Source organism: Vespa crabro, chromosome 19 (genome assembly GCF_910589235.1).
Source record: "Vespa crabro chromosome 19, iyVesCrab1.2, whole genome shotgun sequence".
Taxonomy (NCBI): domain Eukaryota; kingdom Metazoa; phylum Arthropoda; class Insecta; order Hymenoptera; family Vespidae; genus Vespa; species Vespa crabro.
The window spans coordinates 4,025,158-4,037,500 of NC_060973.1; the positions used below are offsets into that span (position 1 = coordinate 4,025,158).

Consider the following 12,343-nt stretch of genomic DNA (forward strand, 5'->3'; position numbering starts at 1 on the left):
ATTTAATAATAACTTACGTTAACGTAAACGAACGTTAACATATACTTTTACTTATTATTTAATCCTTAAAATGTTGAATAATATATGCAGATAAAATCTCATTGAGAATAACATTATCATAATATTGTTCATTATGGCTTTTGTTATCTATGATAAATAATCAATGTCGATGGATTCGATGATAAGGAAAAGAACGTAAGAAAAAGTAAAAGAAAGAAAGAAAAATAAAGCGTAAAATCATCGATTGCTTATGACATGAAAAGAACAATTTTTTGGACTTTTTTGTTTTCTTATTTTTTTTTCTTTTTTTTTTTTTTTTTTTTAATTAATTAATTTATTTATTTATTTTCTTGTTCCTTCTACAGTCGCGATCGTAGATATATATCCTTTCTGATCGTTCTTTTTTTTTTCTTTTTTTTTTTATTCTCCATAGGAGACGTAGAGAGCAACACGACCTCGTTTTTACGACAAAAATAACGGAATATCATGAAAAAGATAGGAAAATCGATATCTAGCTTCCCGTTTTCCTATTTCCCTTTCCTTTGTATCGTTCCAACGATAATACGCGCTATAGCCATTATAATGCGACATAACTTGCTTTACATATTTCATATCCCCTCAAGTCTTCTCTTCTTTCATCATGAGGCAGATTTCGTTCCTTCCGAAAGAAGCTTTATCACTTTTTAATAGGATTCTTTTCTTTATTTTTTTTCTTTCTTTTTCTTTTCTTTCTTTCTTTTCTTTTCCTTCTTTCTTTTCTTTTCCTTCTTTTTCTTTTTTTTTTTCATTTTTTTTTCTCTACGAAATCATATCAAATGAATTAATTATGTCGAATGAAATAATTGCAGAACGACAATCGATGTTTCGTTACTATTTATCAAAATTTCATTAAATAGAGCAATAATTAGCACGTTAAACGTGACAAATTAACAAGCCATAAATTAGCTTAAAAAAGGAGACCTAATTTTAACGTAACGGTTACGTTTGGGAATTTGTTAAACATATTGGATCGATAAGCATATCGTTCGATTAATAATCTGTGTAATTCGACTCTCTCTTTCTCCATCTCTTTCTCTCTTTTGATATCTCGTTCTGTAATTAACGACTTCTACTTCTTCGAAATTTCGTTAAAGGAACTTGAATATTTTATCGTATTAATTATATTTAAACTCTTAAGAGCTATCATAGATGGAAAAATAAAAAAGAAAAAATAAAAAATAAAAAAAAAAAAACGCGACATTTTAAAAGTTCGTATATCATTATCTCATTATTATTTCAAACTGATGGAAATTAATTTTTCTAAAATTATTATGTAAATTAAAAGCATTCAAATCGATATTAGAGAAAAAAAAAAGAAAAAATTCGACGTATTATTAATATGAAAAAAAAAAAAGAAAAAAAGAAAGAAAGAAAGAAAAATGCGTACTCGTATTAATCATATTAAAATTATATTGTATTCGAGATCGTCGTCTTATCGCAGATAAGATAATTTTACTCTTTTAAGTTATATACGAGAAGAATATTAATGAATTTCAAATGATTCGTATATAACTGTCAGAGCTTATCATAAAACTATATGCTTATTTAGATATATATGTACAGTCATATCTTTTAATTACTAACGTACGTATGTACCGTTCATGGAAATAATCTACCTAGAAAATAAATATAAAAAGAATCTAACATTAGCATTAATTCCAACGACGCATAATGCAATTTTCACTTAATTTCCATAACGAATATTGGTAAATATTTTGCAATATGTTCAGAAATAAATGAGAATATCTCAAAAACTAACAATTAATAATAATAATAAATATTAATTTCGTATTATTATTATTATTATTATTATTATTATTATTAATATTATTAATTAATGTTGTCTTACTTTTGTTCATATTCATAATTAAAATAATAATAATAAAATTTATATATATTTATATATTTGAATTATCTATAATAATTAAATTATTGAAATTATAATAATTATTATGAGTAGAAACGAATTTTGAATTCCAATCGGAAATATTTATTTATGTTTGCGAACAAATATGCTTTTAATTAATTTTCTAACTGATATCTATCGTAATAAAGTTACTTTGTTAAACTATCATTTCCATAGATGATTGAAAAAAAATAAAATAAAAAGAAAGAGAAGAGATGAGCTTACGCCTCTTCGAATAACGAAAGTAATCGAGCTTCGGTCATGCTCGATGCCTGTCGACCTTTTGATAAACTTTCTAGAAAAAAATCTTACTATAATAGTTAAGTATAATAAGTAATCTCGATAAGGAAAATACGGTAGACCTCTCTTCATAATATAGCTCGAAGAGCTTATGTTAGTTCTTGCGAATGAATAAACGTGTCAACTGAAATTGCAATGTAATTTACAAAGGAGATTAAAAAAGTTACGATAATAATTTATCGGAACTAAGGAAAAGAATGTTTGCCGCTGAATAATAAATTGTTTAGAAAATTTATTATTGTTGATTAGACGAATCGTAGATAATGATAATATCCGAATATCGTATTGTCGACTAATTAATAATTCTGAATAATTTTTACTTATCATATTGCATGTTTTTGTACAATATTTACTTATCATATTGCAAACAATGTTTTCGAAATTTTTTTATTACAAATCCAGGACGTCGAAAAAATATGACATCGTTGATTAGACGAATCATAAATAATAATAATAACAATAGTAATAATAATGTCAAAGAGGATGTCATTGATGAAATAATAAGTAGATTGTTAACAACTTTTATTTGTCATATTGTATGCATATCATCTTTTACAAATATTTTTTATCACTAATTAACAAAATCCATATCACATGATTAATCTAATCACAGACAATTGAATAATAACAAGACCTCTTGTCATTGAGAAAACGATGAGTAGAATAACGAAAAATATCTATTGCATATGAAATGACTTTTGTCCTCACGTCTCCAATCGATCATTCTTTGTCATTGGTTATCGTTTGATAGATCAAACGAATAGAAAAGAGAAAGAAATCGTTTCTAATCTCGATTTTAATCGTACACGACACGTGGGAGTCATTTTTAACTTTAACACTCCAAAATGGTATCAATCATTCTTTTCTTTGATTGACATGTGTCGCAATCTATCGAGATTATTTTTTTTACAATAAAAAAATAAAAAAAAAAAGCTTCAATTTATGCGTGCACTTTACTTGCATGAGCTCTTCGGCAAAGTACCGCAGAGCTTTCGTGGTGCTTTTAGAGTAACATCGTTTTGTACATTTTACATTTCTTTTTTTCATTTTCTATTTTTTGTTCTTTTTATTTTTTTCTATGCGAGCTGAGCGAACGCCAAAAGATAGAAAAATAGAAATTTCACTTCTCTCTCTCTTTCTCTCTCTCTCTCTCTCTCGTCCTCTGCATATTCATACATGTTTTTTTACCTTTGGCCATATATTTGCGTGCGTGCGCGTGTGTTGTTTGTGTGTATGTGCGTGTACAGTAATATCGATAAGAGTTACCTTACGTAAGCTCGATATTGCATAAAAGAAGAAAAGTTCATTTATTAATGCACCTTTAAAAGATTAACGCACGCGATTGCATTATCGAGAGATCGATTTATAAACCTTCTTCTTTTTTTCTTCTATTATATTGCAGATTTAACGACAAAAGAAAGAAAAAAAAAAGAAAGAAAGAAAGGAGATTGCTCGGTGATATAATGAAGTTTAATAGATAAAGTATCAATGAACGATCTTTGAAAGATTTAGAAATTATAATAATAATAATAATAATAATAATAATAATAATAATAATAATAATAATAATAATAATAATAATAATAATAATAATAATAATAATAATAACAACAATAACAACAACAACAACAACAACAACAACAACAACAACAACAACAACAACAACAACAACAATAATAATAATAATAATAATAATAATAATAATAATAATAATAATAATAATAATAATAATAATAATAATAATAATAATAATAATAATAGAGATCACATCTCGAGAATTAAAAATATACTTGAAGGAAGAGAATGGGATTATATTTTTCTTTTTTTTTTCCGGTTAAAAATAATTTAAACCTTTATCGAGTCTGTTCTAAAAATGGATGAATGACCCAATCAAAGATTTTTTTTTTTTTTCATTTTTTCTTTTTTCATTTTTGTTCTCTTCTCCGTTCATTAATTAATATTGAAATAATACAAGGATTAAAATACGCGTTCGAAATTTTCTCGATATTGCAGTATAGATTTTCTTTCTCTCTCTTTCTCTCTCTCTGTTCACTTTTCTCTCTTACATTAAAGATAGTTTCTCGAGCAAGTCCTTTGTTCTCTAAAGATTTTGAGAGTCTCCATGTCTTGTCCGTGGGATACTAGTGAACCACTAGTAGAAGGCGAATCCACACTTGGTGACCACAGGATAGATAGCTTCGAGTAGAATACACCAGGGAATGGAGAAGAGAGAGATAGAGATAGAGAGATAAAGAGAAGGAGAGGGATAAAGAGAAGGAGAGAGAGATAGAGATAGAGAGATAGAGAAGGAGAGAGAGAGAGAGAGAGAGAGATAGAGAGATAAAGAGAAAAGAGAGAGAGAGAGATAGAGATAGAGAGATAAAAAGAAGGAGAGAGAGAGAGAGAGAGAGAGAGTCAATGTAATCCGCTTTGATATAGCGATATAGAAAGTATCGTGAAGGGTGGAGAACCTTTCGAAATTCTTTGAAAACATTATCTGCGATAAAAAAATAATCGAATTTTAAGTGAATCCATTCATGCGCAACGTTACATTCCTTTCGTAGGTATTTTAAGGGGTCTTTTTTTTTTCTAATAAAAGAAAGAAAAAGATAAAGATGACAGAATATATTTCACTTTCAATAAATATCGAAATATCGGACAGCTGTTTAATGAAACTTATTCGAGCATAGATAATGAATTTACATGGAGTCTAGTAAATTTAGCCGATTTACTCTCTAACAGTTTCGATTTATTCGTCCGTGACGAGTATAACGCGGTGCATATCCCAAAAACGATAACGTTTCACGATAATATGTTCGGGTAATAAATTCTTTCGGGAAAAGAAAAAAAAAGAAAATAGTCGGAGACAATTTGACCCAATTAATTAAAAATTTTCAATGCGACGAGATCTTTTATATAATCGTTTTAAATTTATCGAAGATTAATTTAATCGGCATGTAAATAATTTTTCTTCATTGTCGTTAGTCGAACGACTATAATATTCTTTTTCCATAAGTTCTTTCATAATTTATTTCCCCTTTTTAAAAATTGTCTCGTGATATATTATGCTTGGGTAGTTCGCGAAAGGAAGAAGAACTTCATTTTGAGTTGAAAGAACGAAGTGGAAAACGTTAAAGATCGCGGAAAGTAAAATTTCCACTTAAAATTATTTTCTCTTTGAGAGGAAATGCAAAAAAAAAAAGAAAAAGAAAAAAAAATAGATTTAACAACAGACCACTAAGATTTTTACCATTAGAGAGCTACTAAGATACCCTTTTAACTATTTACACTTTATCTAGCTTATGCGAAATTGCTCCCTCAAATATTTTATATTGATACGGTGTATCCTCTTTAAGATCTTTTTTTATACAAAGTGCATATGCATTACATGTATCAACTTACGTACGTACATATATATATATATACATACATACATACATACATATATATATATACATATATATATATATATACATATATATATACATATATATACATATATGTGTATATGTATGTATATACTTACATAAGCGAATCCCTTTAATGTTTATTAATAGCAACGTGAAACGACTTTAGATAATAAATATCTAATTTAAAAACTAAGATAACGTAAGAACTCGTATATATTTATAAATTTTACAAATTTTTCTTGTTAACTTATCTAAATTTTGATATATCTATCATTTTTAAGTTTTTTTTATAAAGATCCATTTTTATTAATTTGTTAAGAAAATAATAAAGACGGAACTATCATAGAAAAGAAGTAAAATAAATTGCTTTCGATTACACGTATTAATTACGACATGAAATGATATTAGATGGATTAGATAGTAAATATTTATCTAATGCAAAAACTTAAAGTTCAAACTTGTAAAATTTGTCAAATCTTTTGACATATCTATTATTTGAGTTTCTTATAAAGAAAAGAAAAAAAGAAGAAAAAATTGATTTTTTATCAATTTTTAAAAATATGTTGAAACGAAATATTAAAAGAATATAGAAAGACAAATTGTTTCGAAATTGTAATAGAAATCTTTTCGATAAGCTATGTTAAGTTCTAGTACAAGGTCCTCCTACGTGAAACGTGTATTTTTACTTCCCGCTTAAATTCCGGATCACTGGGGTTGAAAGTGTCATCGGAGCGAAAACATTTCATTAAAATTCATAGCTATCGAAGTGAGGTCCGTCGGATTTCACGCAACGGCCGGTCTTCCCATCGCGTGTTATTATGCTCGTCGTCGTCAGCAAAATTTTGATGCGTTTCCAAAAATCTAGAAAAGCCAAAAAAAAAAAATTCCCCCGTCATGTTCTTTCTCGTTTCTTTTTGAATATTCATATCTTCGTTATTTACTCGACGTTATTTCAGAATCGAAAAGGAAAAGAAAAAAAATTGTTTCGATCGAAACTCTTAACATTCATAAATTTTCAAACATCTTCGTAAGAACGAAACCGAGTAAAATTATAATTCGGAATAATTGTAATGACGAAATTGCATGGTTTGATGGAACAGAGGAAGGTGGTGGAGGGTGGTAGAGGGGAAAAAGAAAAAAGAAGGTGTGATGAGGAAAACTGGATCAAGGGTCGACTTCTTTCTATTTTTCCTCTCTCTTTCACCCTTTCCAAAAAAAAAAAAAAAAAAAAAAAGAAAAAAAATAAATTCACTCATGTCAGAGAAACTCGAGAACATTTGCTTGGAAATTTTCTTTCTTTTTCTATTTTTTTTTCATCTTTTTTCTGTTCCATTGTTTCTGGCAGTACTTGCGCGTATTATGTATAATAGAAGAAGAGAGTGGAAGTTTGGGTCGATTAATGGCTTTCATCTTTAACGTGGCATCATGGGTTTTTATTAAATTTTTCAGTAAAATTGGAAGAGATCGGGAGAAATAGAGAGAGATGAGGGTATAAGTGAGCGGGGGGGGGAGGAAAAGCGAGGTGAGCGGGGTAGGAGGGGAAGCGAGATAGGTAAAAATCTAGGAGGATGGAGGAAATTCAATCGACGTCATTCCGACGAAACAAACGTCGGAACCAATCGAAATATCAAGTATTGTCGACTGTATCCCCAGTGGAGGAGCTTTCCTGCAATTGGACATGACTCGAAATGTTTCGTTTCCCAAAATTGTCTATTTCGTTAATTGAACCGAATCTCGATTGAGGGACGACGTCAAATTTAAAAAAAAAAAAAAAAAAACAAAAAAAAAACAAAAAAAGGCAAAAAAAAAGAAAAATAAAAAAAAGGAAAATATTTTTTTTTAATATTTCCAATTATCTTCTCAATTTTTGATAGCTTGTCATATTTAATATTATAGACAGACGTTAACGTGGATTATTAAATAATGGGAGATACATCGAATTGAAAAGATAAAAGGAAAAAAGAAAGACAGAAAGAGAGAGAGAGAGAGAGAGAGAGAGAGAGAGAGAGAGAGAGAGAGAGAGAGAGAGAGAAAATAGAAGGAAAATCGAATAATCGTTTTAATCGATTATCGTCAAAATGACTAAAGTTTGTAATGCCGTGACTAATTTGACAAGAATGAAACTGGAGTGTTAATTCGAAAGGTCAAGGCTTTTCCTATTGGAAGAAAGATGTGAGTGCGCGGGCACTTTCAACATGTCAAAAAACAGGGCTGTTTCGACGTTACGTAATAACACGAGAGAAGATAACTGGTGAGAGCTTCTCGCAGACTAAATTCCACGCTTTAATAGGAGATTCTTGATTGATCCACTAGAAGAAGTTTTCTTAGTATATCGCTAGAACTATGCCAAAGAGAAATTCCAAAGAGGGAAAATTGCAAAGGAAGTTACTGTATAACTTACGTGCCGACCTTTTTATACGCGTTGATGTTTGAAATTTCCCAAACCTCTCCAAAAAATCAAAAAGCTTTTGTTCGATGTATCAACATTTGAGAAATCACTTTGCGATCATTAATATTATTTAATGCGTATTTTATTCTATGTGTATTTAATTTTATTCAATTTCCTTTTTTTTTAGAATAAAATTAAAATTTATGAGAGATCATTGTTTTCGGATAAAGGATCATTGTTTTCGTTTCCAGGAACAAAATGAAATTAATAAACATATATTACGTCATTTAAAAAATAATCGATGACCTTTAAAGAAAAATATATTCATAAAGTACAACTTTTTATTTTTCGATATCATGATTAGTTTCGACATTGATTTATTAAAATGGAATCTTCAATATATAAAACACATAGGTAATACTACGTGCATGTAAAATAAACATTACCTACTTGTGACTTTTGAAATTGCAATTTTCGAGAGAAATTTTTCTCGTCCCTTGGCTATATAACTTATATAATATTTTTTCAAATGTACGGGAAGATTGTTTATTTAAAAACGTACCTGTCCGTGTTGCATTAATTTTTTCAAAAATATATTCTCGACAACGTAAAAAATTGCATCTCCGTCTCAATAGACAAGGAGAAAAGATAAAATAAGCAAGTTTCTTCATTTTCCTGGAGGCCTTCGAAACTTATAACTATGCCAAGTGTTCGTATTCGCTCTGGCGAATATTAAAAACTTGAAAATTCATCCTACGAACTTTACCGAGTTTTTCCGTGGTGACCGTTGTTTATTCGGTTGCTTTAATGCCGCTTGAAATAAAGAGAGATAAAAGTTATAATAAATAAATGAAAATAAAAAAGAATTTCTGATATAATAGTGAACGGATTCCAGTTGGATGATAATCGGAGCAAGTTTTACGTTTTAACAAGCATAAAACCTCGAACCTTTTAATCTTCTAACGTCGAAACAGTTTTATCCTTGACTATAACTTCGTGTTTATATTGTATATGTGCGCGTTTATGTTCACACCCTATCTTGACGTGACTCGACCCTATAAAATCCATGAGTTAAATGCGAAGAAGGTGAAGGTGAGCGTCGTTAAAGCGAAAGATGACTTCAATTGTACAGATGGCACATTTTTTTTTTGTTTTTATATGATATTAAAAATTAAAATTTCTTTCATTAAAATTTGTAGTTAAATTTTTGTAAACTTGCCATGCAAGCATTTTAAAATCTAGGATATAGATTTTGAATAACAATTGATCGATCGATTATGATCGACAAGCAATGATCGATCGCGTAAATAGCCATCTAGCGGTAGAATAACCAAATTAATTTGCAAAAAAATTGCCCCCTGGCAATATGCAATACTCCAAACACATATGTTATTCGTGAAAGCTATATCGTATTTCCGAAGCAATTTTTGTACATTCACATTTGCCTATTTGCAAACATTATTATATATTTTTTACTTGAGGCATGTATTGCTTTTTCAATGTACCGAGAGCCAATAGTAAAAAAAAAAAAAAAAAAAAAAAAAGAAAAAAAAGAGAAAAAAAAATTATACTCAGCCGCCAAACGTCACTAAAAGATAAACTTAACTCATTCTCAACATTTTCGTCTTCGAACAGTTCAGTGCAAGTTCAGTCGGTCGAGTTCTCGGTCCCGACTGTCATAGTTTCACGTCTTGTGAAAGCAATCAAAAGATTGGGGTGGCGAGTCACTTGACACAAAAAAAAAGAGAGAAGGAAGAGCGAAAGAGTAAAGAGAAAAGAGAGAGATGGAAGAAATTCTATATTGCCTCTCGTTTTCTAAGAGAAAAAAATATTTGAACTCGTAGGCGCAAATGAGTTGGAAAAACAAAGTAACAAGCTTCTTTTTCTCTCTCCCTCTCTCTCTCTCTCTCTATCTCTCCATCTCTCTATCTTTCTTTTACTTCCTATGACTTGTCGCTTTTTCGCTTCTTTTTTTTCCTTTTTTACACTCTACCAGCACACCTCCGACATAATTTTATCTCGTTTTTCGCTCCAGTCGTATGTCGTTCAACGGCAAATATAATCGTAATTATTAACGCAAAATGTTGAATCGAGTCGAGTGAACTAAAAGCTTATCCATATGGACTAAAAATACCTCTCTCTCTCTCTCTCTCTCTCTCTCTCTCACTTTTTCTCTCTTTATCTATCTCTCTTTTTCTCTCGCGAGTAAATGCTTCTACGTTAAAAAAAAAAGAAAAGAAAAACATAAGATAAAGAAAGAGAGAAAGAGAGAAACGATAAAGTCACTCGATATCACGATCGATAATAGCTCGGGGGTTTAAATTTCTCAAGGAAGAAGAAAAACGTGAGAAACTAGACTTTGGATTCTGCAAAAGATCGAGAAAGAGAAAGAGAGAGAGAGAGAGAGAGAGAGAGAGAGAGAGAGAGAGAGAGAGAGAGAATGAGAAAGAGAGATAATGAAAGGAGGAAAACGATACAAAGAAAAAGACTCGCGTGAATCATTGCTGTCGCACTGTAAGTGACACACGTGTGTATATCTCTTAAAATATACTTTTGTGTGCATCCATTTATGTGTAGGTGTATAAGCATACGCTCGTAATTACTCCTTTCATCTTGTATTCTCTCTCTCTCTCTCTCTCTCTCTCTCTCTCTCTCTCTTTCTCTCTCTCTCTTTCTCTCTCTCTCTCTCTCTCTCTCTCTCTCTCTCTCTCTCTCTCTCTATCTCTCTTTTTTTCTTTTTCGAATCATACGTATTTTGGCGACGATATTTTACGAGAATTCGCATTGTGAAGCATTGAGAAAGAAAGAAAGAAACAAAAAAAAAGGAAAAATGACAGAAGATACTGTAGAATTGGAAAATACGAAATGAGAAGCAATTTGTGTCAGGCTTGATTTTTCTTTTCTTTCTATCTTTCTTTTTTTTTTTTTCTTTTTCCTTTCATAGCTCGTTAAGACGAGTAATTAACGACCACTGCGTACGGATTTTCCTGTTGATAAAGTCCTCGTTTTATGACAAAATGTTTATAATGTTTCCTTAATGAAAGCTTCACTTTTGTTTCAGCACAAAATATAATTGCCTATATTGAAAAATTTAATTGTACTTTCCTATTTTTTTTTCTTCTTCTTTTTCTAAATTAAAGTAATTATAAATTGATACACTCTTAAGTTATATGTATGCATATATATATATATATATATATATATATATATATATATATATATACATGCTATGTGTATGATTAATTACTAATTTAAGTTTATCCACTAATTATCTAAGAAATGACAATGATGATAATAATAACGATAATGCATCGTTATTTTCCTATCGTTAATCTTTATTTCTTTAGATAAGAATCTTATTGAACTTGTGTTTTGTATTTATATATGACAAAATTATTGATAATGAAGCTCAAAGTTAATATAAATAAGAATAGATAGTACGTTGGATCATTCATCATGAAAGATATGAATTCTTTATTATTTTTCTTTTTTATATAATACATTTATATAACAGAGAGCGAGATAGAGATAGAGATGTGAGATAATGAGAAAGAAAAAGAGAGATGACAATTGTATTAACTAATTTAATATTTATTTTATTAGATATTCCAAAAGTAAACGACACTGAAAATAGTACGAAAGAAACAAAATCGGAGGAGACTTCGAAGGAGGATAAATCTGAAGTAAACAAGGAGGAGAATAGTGAAAAATTAGAAGAGAAAGAAGAGGAAGAAGTAGAAGAAGACGTTTCGGATCAACATAAGGTCGAAGCTGCAACAAGGATACAGGCAGCATTTCGTGGACATCACGCGAGAAAGAGTATGAAAGAGACTGATACCTCGAAACAACAAACGGGGACCAACAAATCAGAATCCGAGCCGACCAAGGAAGAATTACAACAGGAATTCCGTGCCGACGATAAAGGTAAATATTTTAATAAAATTATAAATAATAAATTTTTAATCGATTTGATATTAATTTTTTAACTATTATTAACACTTAACACCGTTAATTTGTTTTATTTTTATTTTTATTTTTTCACCGTACAAGATTCACTGTTTAGGTTTTAGTATTTTTTCTCTAGAAAATAAAAAAAAAATAGATATATATATATATATGTACAGAGCGAGTAAAAAGTTTGCAAGTGGTTTTTAAAAATCAATTACTCTTTTTCGTAAACTTTAGCCAACTAGCTTGTAGTTTTGTAATTCGGTAAAAAAGAAACAATTAACTGGTAAAGTTTCGAAAAGGTGTAATTGATTTTTTTTTAAATCACTTAGAAATTCTTGTACACACTTT

General features: G+C 29.4%; 1 protein-coding gene across 1 annotated transcript in view; it reads left to right on the plus strand.

Moving 5' to 3' along the window:
* The window catches only part of LOC124430534 (nuclear mitotic apparatus protein 1), a 56,526-nt gene that overhangs the window by 18,782 nt on the left and 25,401 nt on the right, over positions 1-12,343 (plus strand). Inside the window, exon 2 of the mRNA XM_046977254.1 lies at positions 11,648-11,968. Within this exon, the coding sequence (XP_046833210.1) occupies positions 11,648-11,968 (321 nt within the window). The remainder of the gene's footprint in view (positions 1-11,647; positions 11,969-12,343) is intronic.